This window comes from Vigna unguiculata, chromosome 8 (genome assembly GCF_037176805.1).
Source record: "Vigna unguiculata cultivar grain cowpea cultivar isolate G323 ecotype 2 chromosome 8, ASM3717680v1, whole genome shotgun sequence".
Classification (NCBI taxonomy): Eukaryota; Viridiplantae; Streptophyta; class Magnoliopsida; order Fabales; family Fabaceae; genus Vigna; species Vigna unguiculata.
The window spans coordinates 38,026,969-38,045,072 of NC_140799.1; the positions used below are offsets into that span (position 1 = coordinate 38,026,969).

The 18,104-nt window shown below is 26.1% G+C and overlaps 1 protein-coding gene across 1 annotated transcript; it reads right to left on the minus strand.

The window, feature by feature from the left end:
* Nucleotides 1–2,285: 2,285 nt before the first annotated feature.
* LOC114195145 (uncharacterized) lies at nucleotides 2,286–6,907 on the minus strand. The gene is made up of 5 exons (XM_085665993.1): nucleotides 6,758–6,907; nucleotides 6,357–6,611; nucleotides 3,724–3,897; nucleotides 2,889–3,128; nucleotides 2,286–2,704 (listed from the first exon to the last, which is right to left on the minus strand). The coding sequence occupies exons 1-5, from the start codon at nucleotides 6,846–6,848 to the stop codon at nucleotides 2,430–2,432; spliced, it is 1,035 nt and encodes a 344-aa protein (XP_085522119.1). The 5' UTR covers nucleotides 6,849–6,907; the 3' UTR covers nucleotides 2,286–2,429.
* Between the last annotated feature and the right edge of the window lie 11,197 nt (nucleotides 6,908–18,104).

Genomic DNA, 18,104 nt, shown 5'->3' on the forward strand with positions numbered 1-18,104 from the left:
GTTAAATTATTTTAATATAATTAATAATTCAAACTTAATTTATCACTTTAAGTTAGTGTTTGACTTTTTTGACATCTTATAATTAGAGTCTTGTGAGATATAGTTAAATTCTTGTTTTGGAAGGTGTGAGTGTTATTGGAATCAAAGAATTAGGAATATTTTATGTATGGTATACAAATATACATATAATAATTATTATCTGCGGTTGTGATTTTTTTTTTTTATTTGGAGTTTTCACATTATATTCTTATGTTCTTTATATTAATATTATTCTTCTGTTAATAGGATATGATTATTAAAGATAGAAACGATAATATTTAGAATTAATTATATGTTTTTCTTAATAAATCAAGTTGTTACGTTCAAACCATTGACATCAAAGTGATCATGAGTTTCACTCTAAATTAATAATTGTTAAAGAATAAATTGTTGGAAGTCAAGTAGATCAAATGATAAGAGTGGAATTGCTGGTAAGACTCAAAGTAATACTGTTCAATGTTTTTCTTTTTACGGTGATGCCTACCCTGAAGGTGGTGGGGGCCACGGCTGTCACCAAATCAACGATATTTCAAGACTAAAATGTCATGTCTATGAATATTATCTATATTCTGCAAATTCTAATTTGTTCCAAATATCGCAAGTTTTACTTCGGTCATTATTATATTATATCGTTAATTCGGATTCAGAAACACGTAGAACTCAATATGACTAGGATCAGTATTGCCATCTTCAAACCCATGTTACAGTAGAAAACTATTAAAGTAGAAAACTATTAAAAGGAGATATTTGATAAAGAAGGATGAGAAAAGTAGTGGAAAACATGGTGTATATGTAGGAGTGTGAAGATACAAAAGTATGAAGTGTTCTCTTAACTTGGTAGTTGGCGTTTATTAATGCAATCTCATATCCAGATTTAAGAACCTTGAGTTTTATTTTTCACTTCAATATCTTCTCTACTTTGAACGGTAGAAAAATACTAGGTTCTAAATTGAAGCAGAGTAGTTATTGTACCCAATATCAGCTTGGCAGGTTAGTTTACTTATATTCATACATTTTTTTTCTGTCTCTCTATATTATATTTTATGTTAATATTTTATACATATTTCACTTGAATCTTATAGTTATTAAACCATTTTAACTCTATTTCAGTAATAATAACAATAATTTTAATTTGGGTCGGGTAGGTATAGGTCTCGATTCTTCTTTAAATAAATAAATGAAATAATAAGAAAAAAAATGTGAAAGTTAAACTATATCTATTCAAATAACTGCACCTTCTCATAGAGATTGCATCATGAATTTTAAATAAAATATGTTATCATTATTAACTGTACAACTTACAATTAATACATATGCAGTCCATTCTGTGGACAATGTGAAAAGAGCAGTGATTCTTTGACACTGACATCTGCTTTTTACAATACAGGTGTTATCTATAAAACAAGATTTACTATTCATGATAAGAAGGTTGTCCTGTTAAAAGTGATGGTGAACCACTGCAAGATATCTTTAAGCCTGTTCATCTTGTTTATATACATACAACACATACATACCTATAAATATACATCAGATATCACTTTGCATTTACATATATGAATTACATATCCATTTTATACACACATACATCCAACCAATATATAATACTATGAAAATATTACATGAGATTCATCGAACTATATGAAATAAATAATTCATAAATTTATTTATAACTTTTTTCATTTTCTGTTTACTTGAAATCCTATTTCTTAATATAAATTAAATAGATATTAAACCTAATCATATATATTAAATGGTTTCTTTATTTTATTTAAAAAACACTACTAAAAAAATACATTTTATTTTAATTTTATTTTGAAATTTCTTTTACTAAAAATTTAATAAAATATATTTATGAATTTTATAATTTTATAAAAGAAATCCATAATTTTGGTGTTGAAAGTGGCCTTTATAAAACACATGTCAAACACGCCCTGTACTCCGGTGAATCTATTTTTGCATAAGATTCTCAAGCTAAGAAGGCTCCTAGTTGTAATTAACCATGGTGTAATACTATTCAAAGTTTTTTTTTTTTTTATAAAGGGTATTATTCAAGTTTATTTATTTATTTTTTATAAAGGATATTATTCAAGTTTATTTTACGCAGATTTAATTAGGGAAATTAATGGAGATTGACCCTTGTCCAACTAATTAAGCTTCAGGTATTGTTGAGTTCCAAGTGTTTCAAATCTAAATTAATGATATAATATAATAATGACAGAAGTAAAACTCGCGATATATGGAACAAATTTGCTGAATATAGATAATATTCATCACTTTAATTTGCCCTTAAACTTATAAGGAAGGTCACTGGAACATTCCATGCCTATAGACACGACATTTTATTTATTTTATTCATGAAATATCATAAGTACTACGTTGATTGAGTTGTCTTAGTTATGAGTTTCATCCTGAGTTTGTGCAGCAACAGCTTCACCAGCGTAAGAACAGCACCTTCTGCAACCTCCATGGTATGACCGGCCACCGCAACAGCCGTAGCGACAGCCGTGGCCCCCACCACGTCCAGGGTAGCCACCGCCATGGCCAGGGTAGCCACCGCCATGACCAGGATAGCCACCGCCATGACCCGGGTAGCCACCGCCATTGCCAGGATAGCCACCGCCATAGCCTCCACCAGGATATTTGGCTTCACCAACTCCATTTGTCACTTTAATAACCACAAACTAGTTAGTGAACCATTTACCACAACAAATATTTTTTTACATCAGTTAAGTAGAAATTTGTACATAGTTTAAGATCATTGTGTTTATATATTTCCATTCCATTTCACTTGACATGCAACTATTTTTTTCATTTACAAGATAGAAAATTACACATGTGTTGTAACTTACCCTCTTCTTTTGCATTGGATTGGACCTCTGAGGAGGCCAAAAGGAGCATGGCCAACATGGCTAGGATCAGTATCGCCATCTTCAAACCCATGTTTGAGTAGAAAACTATTAAAAGGAAGATATGTTTGGTAAAGAAGGATGAGAAAAGTAGTGAAAAAGATGGTGTATATATAGGAGTGAAGATACAGAAGTAGGAAGTGATTTCTAAATTTGGTAGTTGGCGTTTATTAATGCAATCTTATCCAGATTTAAGAGCCCAAGAGTTTTGTTCTTCACTTCGATGTCCTTCTCTACTTTGAACGGTAGAAAATTGTAGGTTCTAAATTGAGGCAGTGTAGTTATTGTACCCATATCAACTTGGCAGGCATCAATTTTTAGCATTGGACTCCTACAATATGTTACTTTATTGAACAATAATATAGATACATTTTCTTATTACATTTATTTTTTCTGTCTCTCTTATCTTATCTGATCATATCTACTATAAATTTACTATTTTCATTCTTTCTGATTTAATAATGTATGTGGATTATTCTCCTACTTTATTGTATTATATTATAGCATAAAATTATTATACTGTATAACATAAAATAATTTAACTAATTTATTGGTTAGTTAATATATTATTTTATTTGAATCTATAACTTCAAGTTTAAGTAGAGTAGACGATTTTCAAATCTGTTTTATAATTTATCTTTCTAGATCTTTAATATATGAAATAATTATGATGGATTCGACCGACCTGAAAATTTAGACGGACTCGATTGATCGAATGACTTAAATAAGTATGATTGATCCGATGACCTAAACAGACCTGATCGATCTGATGACCTACCTGGACCTGATCGACCTAACGACTTAGATGAGTCCGACCGGCCTGATGACCCGAGTAGTACCAACTGGCCTGACGACCTAATAGGATCAGACGGTCTAACGACACAAACTAGTCGGGTGGGCCCGTTGAGATAAACGGGTCCAACGACCCAGACGGGTTGGTGGATCCGACAACCTAGTGGGACCAAGTTTGGCTAATGATCCAAATATACCAGGATAGACTTGGTAGCCGGGTCAGCCTGACCCGTATGGGTCTTGGAGCCCGTTTTCAATTTTATCATTAACTCAAAACATAATTAAACCTAAAATAAATGGTGTGAAAATAAAATTTTATCTCATAAGAAATTTAATTGTTTTATCCAAATAAGAAATTGAAATGTAAGGTATTTTAATTTTTTTGTCCAAATAAGTTATTTAGAAAATGAAAGAAATTTAATTGCAAGTAATTCAAATACAATGCATTTCAATTTCTCAGCATTTTTGAAATGCTTCATTCAAACACAATGTTAGAGTTGTTGGTAATGTACGAATACTATAGTTTTTTTCAAACTAAAATATTTCTATGTAATTTTGTATCCTATAACTTATAATATTAAAAAATATCTTTTAAATAAAATATCTATTAATAAAGCTTAATAATTTAGAAAGTTCGAATAATATAGTAGTAATTAGAGTATTTTAGTTTAATTTAGTTCATTCAAATTATGATATAATTCAGTTCATCTAAAACAATTCATACTCATTAAATCACCTTAGAGTTTAATTTAGTTTGGCAATATTTAATTTCAAAATTCACACATTTTATATAATTAAGTTTACAAAAATGTATGCTTATATAAATTTATTGACATATATAAGTTGTCCGGTCCATCATATTTTATATTGTTTTTCTTTTATTTAAGTTAAACATACTTGAGATAATGGATAGTAAGATTATAAGAGTTTATATTATCAATTTTAGAATTAAGGTATTAGTTTAAGTTATTTAAGAAATATCAAGGATTATTCTCGCCGGCTAACCAAGAGGTTATCTAGATTAGAAGACACTTTTAAGAGTTCAAGAAGGTAGAAAATAATTCAATTATATAATATATAACTTCAAATGAACAAGAACATAAAAAATAAATAGAACAAAAGATAGAATGATGATATAAGAGAAAGAGATGTTAGGTGGTCACTTTGAAAAACAAAGAGTATATTTAGAAACCTGATAATGAGAAAGAGAGAGAATATTCTCCTCTTGTTACAAAATCATGAAAAAGAGGCTTTTTCTCTTTTTCAAGTATATATGGTGGCCCTCGTTCGAAGATGCTCTCCTCTCCAAAAGTTTATATATTAGAGAATTATAAATATTTATTGAGAAAATAGTTTAAAATGGATTTACACCTAGTTTTTAATTATTCTAACTGTTTATTATTTTTATTATTTATATTATTTTTATCGTTATTAATATTATGAATTAAATATATTTTTTATTTTTCAATTTTTTAATAAAAATTAGAATTAATTTTTGTTTGAAATTTTAATTCAATTTAGTCTTCAAATTTTACAAGTGAATAAATTTAATTCTCTTAACTATATTTTGTTAAATTTATGTGAGATTTTAAAATTTATTGAAAACTGATTACTCTAGTTGAATCCATTTGATACGATTCAAGGTTTATTTTCCATGTTTTAATCAGCGGAAATTAAAAATTACGTTGACGCTTGTTCAATGAAGATTTAGATGGTTGAGTTCTCTATTCTAGGGATAAATAGTTATGGCTATAAAGACATTATTATATATAGGGAAGAACAAAGACGCTGATTAAAAAAAAAAAACAGAACAACAAAGACATGATATATAATAACGAAAAAAAAAACTCTCTTTTAATTGTTTGATGAGAGTTAGTCGATATTAAAATAAAATTTATGTTTGATATCTTTCATGAAATGTATATTGTGATCAAAATTAATATATATTATTGGTTATAATATTTTGTATAAAGTTTATACTGTTGGGAATAGTTCAAGTGTGAGTCAAAAAGTCTCACATTAGATAGAAAAGACAAAGTTAAACATTATATATAAGAATAAAGACTCATAACACTATTGTTTTAGGATTTTGTGGTTAAAGTAGTATCAAAAGTCTTATATGAGTAAGACCAATATTATATATATATATATATATATATATATATATATATATATATATATATATATATATATATATAACCACAATTTCTCAATAACTATAATCATAACCCATATTTGAAAAATATATATAAACCCATAATGTAAATATATGCAAACTGTAGTTTGTAATGTAACGTATATATTTTCCTAATTAATATGTAAAAAGGTCGAAACATTTTAAATATTCTTTATAATATATTAGTTTCTTATTGTTGATAAAGTAAAAGAAAACTATAAACAAAGTGGACTTTGCGTAAGAGATGATGTGATGATATATATTCTCACCAAATTATTTTGCTCTTAAATAATAATCAATACAAGCAGATTTAACACTTTTAGTTACGAAGTATATCTCAGTGGTGAGAAAGGTGATGCGAATCCATGCCTTTCACACCACATTTTATTTTATTTATCAAATATCTTAAGTACTACGTAAGTGCATGGATTCACAGCTTCTCTAGCAGCACCTTCTGCATCCTCCATTGTATGTCCGGCCACCACAACACCCATAGCGACAACGACCATAGCCACCGCCACCGCCACCACGACCAGGGTAACCACCGCCACGACCAGGGTAGCCACCGCCACGACCAGGGTAGCCACCGCCACGTCCAGGGTATCCACCACCACGACCGGGATAGCCACCGCCATAACCAGGGTACCCCCCTCCGTAGCCTCCACCAGGATATTTGGCAGCACCCACTACATTTTTCACTTTAACAACCAAAAATGGAGCTAGTGAAGGATTTATCGTAGAAAATGTTGAATAGATGTATTATTCATTTTTAATTTAAAGGTTTTCGTACTAATTAATAAAAGTGAAGGAAATGGATAAATATTATTTTATAAAATGGAAGTACCCTGTTTTGAATTGGTGGATGCGACGTCTGAGGAGACCATAAGGAACATGGCCAACAGGCCTAGGATGAGTATCGCCATTTTGAAACCCATATGTTGCAGCAGCAAATAGAAGAGATTTATTGAGATGAATGAAGTATTGAGATGAATAATGGTGTATTTATAGGAAGAGATAGAAGCTTTATCTGGTATAGTTGTCGCTGTAGCGTGTATTAATTTAGTCCTAAACAGTTAAGAACCGCAGGGTTGTTGTTCTTCATCTCCAGCTCAATTTCCTTCCTCATTTTCAATGGTAAAAAAGGGAAGCCTCTGTTGAAACACAGCAATTATTGTACCTTTTCTATCATAATTTCATCACCTTTTCCTTTCAAAATTAACTGCGGTCTTAGTATACTAATATACAAAATAAGAATTTTTTTTCCCCACAACAAAATTATTCCAAAAAATTTCTGAAGTACCAACAATACATAACATAAATATACATGAAATAATATTAAGGAGTGGAGTTTAAAGTTTAATTAATAGTCCAAATACATAACATAAATATACATGAAATAATATTAAGGAGTGGAGTTTAAAGTTTAATTAATAGTCCATATACATGTGGAGGAGTTTTTGTTAGGTTCACATAAAAAATTTCATTGAAGAAATACAACATTTCATTGGAGAGATACAACATCAATAAGACCTTAATCTAATCACATAAGAAATTGACATCATTTTCGATCTAAAATTTTAAGATAATAAATTTGTGGATCTTTATTCTTATATTCTTATCCAATATGAGACTTAGACTTAAACTTAAATTCTTAATATTTATAAGAAATTCAATAAAGAAATATAATATTAAAGAGACCTTCAAAAATTTCACGCAAGAAATTAACGTCGATATAAAATCTTACAACAATATCTTTACTTATTAACTTTATTATCTCTATTCAAAATCAAATTCAAATTCACGTAAGAATTTGGCATTTTAAATAAAAAATCAAATTCTAACCCGTTTTGCACTAATTAATGACATTGTTTTACATTGCGAATTTGACTTTCCAAAAATAAATTTTCAACATAAACCGACAATAAGTTTATTTCAGTAAACAGTATTAACAGTGTGATGTCAGCACGGTCGATCGGCTTGCAACACGTTACAAAATTAATAAGTGTTAATCAGTTAATGAAAATAATTAAAATACATAAGTGTTTATAGTACACAAGTGCTAATTCAGTTAATTAAAATACATAAAATAAAAACAAGTTACTAACCGTAGATAATTTATTATTATTATTATTATTAATAATAATATATGATTATGATGCAGGGATATATTATTCGTATCGATAGAAAAGAAGTTATACATGGAGTGGAAACTAATCTTTGAACGTTTTTCTTATATTTATTATCTTTTTCTTTAATAAAATTATATTATTTGCCTTGCATTATTCTTTTTATTTTCGAATTTTATTTTATTCGTTAATGCGTGTGTTATTATTTTGATACAACATGTATATATGATATACAAATACATTTATTTTAAAAATAATAAAATATAATACGTTATTTATATATATATATATATATATATATATATACATATATATATATATATATATATATATATATATATATATATATATATATATTAATAAACATACAAAAAATCTTAAGAGAATGAAAAATATACGAGTACTATCTGAATTTAAATTTAAATTATATGTATTAAAAATTATTAAAATATAAAAAATTTGTCATATAGATTAGATACTTGCTGATAAGTATCGGTAAAATAATTTATACAGATAAGTGATTCAAATTAAAAGATCAAACCATTATATAATCAATAGTTTATCTTGTTAAATAGGTATAAACTGAAAAAAAGTATTTTGAAAAGAAGAAATTGAATTTCTTTTTAAATTAATATATGTCATCTAATTTCGTGTAATATGCTAACGTGTAAAATTATAAAAGTATATTTAAATAGGATCGTGCAAAATTCCTATAATTTTAAACTTTAATTTCTTAAATTAAACATTTTTTAATCTCCTGATTAAATGTGTCAAGATTTAAAATTTTAGTCAAATTATAATTGAGCAAAACTTTGAAAATAGTACTTGAAGTTGAAAGAAATAAATCTCTACTACTAAATTGTAAATTAGAACACACTAGTAATTACAATCTCATTTTCTCACTCCTCTTAATCAGCTATACATATTTTGTAATATTTTCTCCCTTCTCTTATTTTTATATGCATATGCATCACTTTGGCAACTAGCCAGAAAATTCACTAATCACCTTAGGTTTTCATCTGTTTAATTTTATTTGAATAGTTGCTTTTTTTTACTACTCACATTTTTACATTTATTTTTTTTCTCTTTTTCCAAAATCAAATTTCAATAATTTTAAAAACTAATAATTAAAAAAATATCTTATATCAAAAACATCATACGTTTATCTCCATCTCGAAATTAAATTTCAATAATGTTAACAATTTTAAAATAAAAAAACGATTTATATCCAAATTTTCATTATACATTGTAAATTCAAAATATTGTAATATATTAAAATATTTACTTATCATAGTTAACAGGTTATTTACAATTTTTTTTATTATATTTCCTTTTTCTTAATTTTACCTAAACTACTCTACAGCATATTCGCTTACTTATATGAACTTTAAAATATAAGAATTAAACTTTTATGGAATCTTCGTCTGACCCGGCATTTTAAAAGTTTAGTTTTTGCACACATTATAATTTAGAGAAGTACTAAAAGTTAAAGTTTTGCAAAAACAAAAATATTTGTTAGATTCTTTAATTATGTATTAATTTCTTAGGTAAAGAGAAACAAAAGAAATATATTTTGATAAAATTTTATTAAGGTTCACAATATAATAATGTTTAATTTCAATGAAAGAAAAGCACCTGTAAATCCAATAATTTTTATATATAATCAAAATAAACAATATGAAAACAGTAACATCAAACTTTTGAGTTGATACTAAAGATATTAAATGTGTGGAATAAAAGACTTTTACATCTTTCTCTAAATTAATAATAATTTAATTTATACATATTACCCATAAGAAACAATGTTAAATATTATTTTGTCATATACTTGGTGTAAATTTGACTTTTAACCTTAAAACAATTTTTGTAGCGTTATTATTTTAAAATATCCTAAGTAATAGCACTTTTTATATGTTAAAGTCACATTATAGTTTAGCGAGACAAATTGACTGAACAATCACACGTAATCTTCTACTAGCATATTAAGTTTTTATTTTTATTTATTTTCAACTAGTTTGACATTTTACATATATTTTAGAAAACTAACTTGACATTACACGAAAAGAAAAGTAAAGATTTTAGAAACAAAGTTACACAATATTTGTCTTCCTAGACTCCTGTCATTAACAACCTATGTAGGTTTTATTATTTAGAGAGTAAAAGGTTTCTTAAAAAGATTACATGCATTAACCCTAAAAACCTATGCCATAATAAGAGAAACAGCTGTTTCAAAATAATGGATCCCTAACAGGAACGTGCATTTATTTTGCCATGCCGCCCATGCAGCAAAGCAGGTCACGTTATTTAGTGCGAAAGACAACTCTGGTGAACAGTTCAGACAGTAAATGAGAATACACTATTACCCTTAATTTTAACATTTTAAAATATAAAAAACGTTTTAAAATATATTTAAAATATCATATTTTGAATGTTCAGAATAATATCAGTAAAAACAATAAAAATTCTGAACTGCTATTTTTTTAAGCTTAAATAAGAGAAAAAAAAAAGTGAAAGTGAGTAGAGTCCGGAGTCCACACGCAAACGTGCTTCCTCTAACGTTTCAAATTAAGTAACTGCATTAATGCATTAAATTCCCAAACGCTCAAACGCTCCTGCAGAGTGATTGTTCAATCCACCCGTACTATACAAGTGTACAACTAGTTGTGGTCTTTGGGTCTACTCTGTATAGTATCCAATGACAAAACAAAGCAATTAGCAACTATCTCCTCTTCATGTTTGAAAATTTAACAAGAAAATAATAGTAATAACTTGACATGTCATAGTTTTCAGAAACATGTTTTATATTATTCGGATTCTGTAAGGCCACTTCTTCTTGTATCTTGTATCTTGTTTCATTGGTTCATACTTCATTTTAGTTTTTTTTTTTTTTTCAATGTTACTTGCTAATGTCACTCACTTCAGTCTATCTGTGTATTGTCACTCACTTCACTCTATATGTTCACACCATTAATTAAAGACAAAAAATACTTATATTATCATCTAAAATAATAATATTTTAACTATATTTATTTTAACTTTAATTTAAAATTATAATATATATTATTATATCATTAAAAATAGGTCTTCAGTAAGTGTATTCTCTAAGAATATTAAAGTATTATTTCTAATAATATATAAAATAACGGGATATATAAAATTAGCAAACATGGACATTTTTTAAGATGGGAAAATGTAGTAAAAAAATCACATCACCTAATTAAGTAAAAATTTTCATTAATAATAATAATTTAAAAATACATCACAAGTTTTGTTTACATTCTCAATATCAGGGAAATTTGTATTTATAAGTCCTTTTCACCGTGTTTTTGTAAAAAAGGATTGGTTGGAATTTTTTTTGGAAAAGTAGGTTAAGTCGTTAGAAGGGAGGACGGTATTAAATATGAAGTCGTTCTCCCCAAACCGGTTTCTTATTTTTTTTTTCGAAAAAATAATGTTGTCAGGATAGAGTACGGTTTCTGCAAATCTTCGCTTTTAGTTTTTTTTTTTTCTTTTTTATGTTGCAGTTTTTTTTTTTAAATTTAACTTTTCAGTTTCTTTTGAACTTGTAGTATTTATAAAATTTTTTTTTTATAAAATTTTGTTATCAGTAAATATTATAGACAATTTTCACATCCACAACTTCTTAGTGGCCTCCGTAACAAATGTAAAATAAAATATTTTATAGACAAATTTAATGATATTTAACAAATAAATATAATATGATATCTTTTATTGTTCCCCTCGTATGATTTCTTCCCTGTTCATGTTTTATACGTAGATTATACCTTTGTGTTTATTAGAACAAGTAAAACTTACATATCTCGTGCGTCTATTTCATTGTTTATGGAAATATATCTCGAATTAACATTTTAATCTTAGATGATGTGTTTTTTTTGTTCGTTTCAACCCTCAAGTTTCGCTCGTGTATATTAAAAACATCGCGATTTTGATTTTTACCTATCTTTTATCGGGTGTTCTTCATTTTTTTAAGAGACCCTTAAAGTAAATTCAATTATAGTTCGTTTTAATAAAAATAATAATTCATTTTTATAGAGATTTTGAAATGTTTATTAATAAATATATTATTTAAAAACAAAAACAAAAATTATAATTTTATGAAAATAATAAAATTTTTAATGAGATAATCATAAAGGTAAATTTATTAACAATTTAGCTCATTTTTATTGATTAAGAGTTTTTTTATCGAAAAAATGAGGCAGTAGGTTTGTTTTTTATGCAACTTTAAGCTGACAGCGGACATCTTATCCAATAAGACCTATAGAAGAAAAATTTTCCCTCGCTTTCTTCTTGTCTTATTTGAGAGAGTAATGAAGACTCGCATCGATAAATTTACAAATTTTAACATAAATAACTAATGTTCTTGCATGTGGTAGGATAAGAAAAAAACCAAATTTTTTGACCTTTCTAGAAATATTGATTCTTTTTTTCTGTTTACATTCTAAATAATTTTATGTAGACATAATTATGAATTTTGAAATCTCAGTTACATTGATTGTTAAATAATCTCAGTTATATATAAAGAATCTTTATTTTCTTCGTCTTGAAAAGCAACATACAAGTACTTCAACTCTTTTGAAAATTATAATACTAATAAAATCAATTTATTGATTGATAAAGTAATATAGAATTATGGCATCTGTCTCTACATAATGTCCAGCAGAGTTATTTGGTATCCAATTTATTCGGTTCACACGAAAGACTTTGAATATATATTTCTCCATTAAATGTAATATTTATTGCTTCATTTTATGGTCAAATTGAATACAACTCAACCACACAAGTTCAATCATGCACATGACTTGTCAGACTTGCTAGCAAATGTCAACGAAGAGATTAAATCACATTTAATAAAAATAATGTCAACGTGCCTGTCTAAACCAATTACTCCATTTGAAGGCTGTAATATAAATTTAGTCTCCCATTTGATTTTTGTTTCAGTTTGATATCTTGTTTTTATTTGATGAAAAATGAGAAAGTAAAAAAATAAAGAAAAAAGAACTATAATACTTTTATTAAAATATGATCCTTAAAATCAGTTGTAGAGATATTTTAATTTTAAAGTTTGGAATTTTATTTACCTTTAAAAAATGTTTTAAAGAATTAATATAGAAATATATTTAAATTGTATTTAGTACTTTTTAAATAATGTTAAGAATTAAGTATGAGTCTAAGTTTCACATTAGTTAAAAATGAGAGAGTAGAGCACGGTATAAAAATAAAGACCCATAAATTCATTGTCTTAAGGAAGGTTTTGGGTTAAAAATGGTGTCAATGTCTTCTGTAGTTAGAAAACGGTATAAAAATAAAGACCCATAAATTCATTGTTTTGGTATCAATGCTTTATTATGTTATTGGAATCAGGTATCTGATATTGTATATCTCCATTAATACCTTCCGTAACCCTAACAAATAATATAAAATTCTTTCATATACTAAGAAGTCTCATAGTCACTGTTTAAAAAAGAAATTCTTTAAAATCACTTTTCTTTTCTACAGGTAATATTTATTTTCAGACTTCAAATACATTTAGTATGAAATGAAAGATGAAAAATGAGAAAATAAAAAATATAATATTTTTATTATTTTTCAATCTCAAGTTCATTAAAGTATAATCGTTAGATTCTCATTGTTAATTTTAGATTTTAGAATTCTGTTTCTTTTAAGACGTCTAAAAAAAATTAGCAGATAAATATGTATTTAAATTGTATTTAGTACCCATTCTCAAGTAATATTATTTGATATACCAATAAATTTTACGGTCGATGTTTAAAAAACAAAGAGACTTTATCTTTGAAATTATTTTTTTCTTTATACAAATAATATTAATGTTCCAACTTTAAATCTATTAAAATATCATTCTTAAGATAATTTTTTGTATCCAAAATACTGTTAATTTAAAATTTCTTCATAAATTTATCTTTAAAAACGTTTTAAAAAGTTAAAGAAGAAATGTGTATTTAAATTATTTATAATCTTGACTTTTATAAAGCAAAGACTATTATTAAGTAACTAGAATATATTATTTACGTATTATTGTCATATTTAAGAGTATATTTAGAAAATAATTTACTACGTGGTGCTATTTTGTATTTTTCATTAACTGCACGAAGAAAAACGCGTATTATTCGATAATTTTCCGCATCCTCAAATTTCCCTTCGTAGGAGGCAAACGGAATGTTAAGTTTGAACTTATTCACTTTGATTTTTTAAGAGCCTATGTTAGAGCATTATAATTCTTGTGTTAATTTACCATATCAGTTTTCAACATGATAACATGTGACAAACTATAATAAATGTCATACCATATAATTAGTGTCTGTCAATTTAACAAAAATTAAGACTGCTTGGACCAAAAATAATGAAATAAACATTTTAGTCTAACAAATTATAGAGGACCAAACTAATATAAAAGTTCATAATTATATTTTACCCTAATCTTAACTATCATTATATAATTTAATAGTTAATATTTTTTATTTTCATTCTTTTTTATCAAACGCACATATGTGTTGAAAATGTTTCAAAAGAATTATTGTAAGAAATAAAGATTATAAACGTCAGTCATAGATGGTTAATCTATGATCACATTCATAATTAACTAGTGAACACATGCATAATTACATAAAAAATTCAAATATTTTTTTTTTTTTACTTAAATCATTCATTTAAATATGATTTGATGGTCTATTATTATAATTTTTGTTTATCATGCTAAAAATATTTTATCAGTCTATGAATTTAAAAAAAATACTTTAGTATAAATTATAATTTTATCCAAATATATTTATAGTATAGTTTACCTGTGTATTTCTTCTAATAAGTACGTGTAAGCTAGTGATGCTCAATATAAATGGAAAGAGAATTTCGTTGACTTTTTTGAATGTGAAATATTATATTAGATTATCATAAATAATATTAAGATTGAAATATTTAGATTAGTTATAAATTTTTAAAGAAGTCTTGTTAGGGGATTGGGACACACCTTTTATGAATTCAATTAAAATCTTCGAACTATTTTGTAAATAAAAGAGTTGCCCTGTCGGAACCGAAACTCTACAGTGACCTAAGGAGGAAAAAAAAACAATTTGTTCAATGAAAAATCAAATAAAAAGAAAAAAAATGAGATAAATTTTTTGTTGCATTAAAAATTATAATAAAAAATAATGCGTAAATTTGTAGGTAAAGCATATATAAATTGTTAAGAGTTTTAAATTATTATTCAATTACGAAATATGTTACATGTTAAGCTTGTTGTATTAATTATAATTATATCAAAAGTAATTTCTATTACATTTTGTCATTGATTAACAGCGATACATAAAATTAAATTAAATATAATATTATATAAATAATATAACTTTAGAAAAATTGACCGAACCAAGTTAATGTATTTTTCAAAATGGGACAGCATGTTTATTTATTTTCATCCAATAGGTCGGCGTTTAAGAACATTAATTCCATATTAAAATAATGGTGTTAAACAACCAAATTGAAAAGTATTTGTGGGCTAAAACAAGTGGTCCCCAACCACCTAGATTAACAGTAAAATTATCTATGATTTAATTAGTATATATTGGAACTTTGGTACTAATATAAAATAGATTATATTTACACTTATTTTAACATTTTTTGGGAAAGATAAACGTTTAGGTTTTAATCCACAAGAAAGGAAGTGGATAAATTGATTTTCATGGAATGAGAATAATATTGTGGATGTAAAGTCTTACATTCATCTTTCAGTGAATATTCGTTATCAAAAAAATATGTTTTTAAAATTTGGAAGAATATAAAGAATATTATCGAGTTTAAAAGAGGAAATCCAACAAAAAATACCTGATAAAATACTTCAATGAAATTTAATCATCAAAAGATGTTACAATATACTGGCTAAAATCTTCCTAAAAAATTTAATCACGAAATAATTTTAATTTTGTTTTCTAAATTAATTAGATTCATATATTTTTGTTGTGGGTTGTACGATTGTTCCGTGACAGATGCCAGATAAACCAATTCATTAATTTTTAGCCAAGTGATAAGAGTCAAGATCACGAATTCGATTTCTATTTGATTTATGTAAGAAGATTTTTTTCTTCTTCTCTATATGTTACTCATGCGAAAATTTATCTAATCAATAACAAATTAGCATATATATATATATATATATATATATATATATATATATATATATATATATATATATATATATATATTTTCCATGAGACTTTTAAACAAGTTTTCATAATTAAAACTTTTTAATTAATTTCAACAAAAAAAAAATAATGAACAAGGTGCTTAAATTAGCATTATTGTAGATGGTTTTTTTTTTTAATGTTATATCCATTCTTTTTTTCCTTTCCAAACTCTTTTATTCTTTTTCTGTTAAACCTTGTTTTCTTCTTAAAACATTTCATTTTATTTTCATCCATTTTATATCAATAAATGGTTGAAAGTCTCACATCGACTAGAAATAAGACAATTTTATACTATATAAATGGAGTACAAACTTCACCTTACAAACTGATTCTATGTGGTTAAATTAAGTTTAAAGTTCATTTATAAAATGATATCAAAACTATGTTAGAACTTATCTCATATAAGTAGGGTGCAAACCTCACCTTATAAATTAATTTTGTGGATATTTTATCATTTTCAGATAAGATTCAAAATTTTACTAATGCATATGCATCACCCATTTGTAACCAAATGTTTGGTTATTCACAATATCACTAACCACCGACACACGTTCGCCATCAACATCATGATAATCATCCAACATGTTCCTATAGTAAAGTGTTTCACAGCAAATTAATGAGAATTAATAATAACAGTAATGCAACAGCTTTAACAAATAGAAGTCATGTTTAACCATATGCTGCAAATGAAATATTAGAATGAAGAAATGGTCACAACTATATTACGTATGCATTTAACAAATATAAGATCTCTTAAATAGGAAGGTTCGGGGAAATAACCTTAAACCGGATGGGGAGGAAAAGTATCATCTTAATAATATTCAACCGAAGTTTATAGGTATGAATGAACTTTGTTATAAAACTTTAAGAGTAACAATTTAATAATAAATAAATTGAAATAAAAGTAAGTTAACAAAATTTAATATGATTAAATAAAGTTGAAAATGTAGACAGCTGTCTTCTGAGGGAACAGTTCCTATAACTAAATCTATAATCAGCACTCTGATTTTTCTTTTTTATCTTTTTTTCAAATCATCATATTGGTGATCAAAGAATTCTAAAAATTCAAAGATAATTCTTATGGTGCGATGGTCAAAAGATAAAAAAAAAGCATAGATGAAATGGATAAATATTTGCAAACTAAAAGTTATAGAAGGTCTAAAAATAAAAGACGTACATTTATTTACGACACTTTTAACTAAATAGAAATGGACCTTTGCAACCGAAAATCATAGAGTGTAAAGAGATATATTATCTAATTATTGGGATTGAAGGGAGCTAAACCACGAAACTATAACAAACAAAAAAAAAAGATGTGGTGAGATTTAAAAAGAAATTAACATGATGATGACAATATCTAGATTGGCTTGATAATAACATAACATAGAAATTGAGAAAAGAGACAAAAATTAGTTTTTGACATGATAGGTAGAATGCAGAATTATCTTTGGCACAAAATTATTCTAGAATGTATAATAATTCAAATACAATTGTTCTAATGTATTTTCATGGTTTTAAAAAACTTATTTCAAAAAACATTATATATATTTTGGATAACTTGTTCCAAAAGTCCTGTTATAGAATTTTTCTTTCATAATGTATTTCATGCGTCCTGGAATTCTCCTTCCAAGAATGATATTGTAAAAATTATAAAACTTTTTTCAAATATATTTTAAAATAGATAAATGGGAAATCACTTTTGCGATGGGTAAAATGGTTATTTTGAAAATTAGGAATGTTGTGTGAAAAAATTGTGCCAGAGCAAGAAGCAAAAGCCTAACGAAAGTAAACAATTAAAGCTGGATCAGCCTAGTTAGGCTCTCGCCAGGTTCAGTAAAAAAAGAGACAAAAG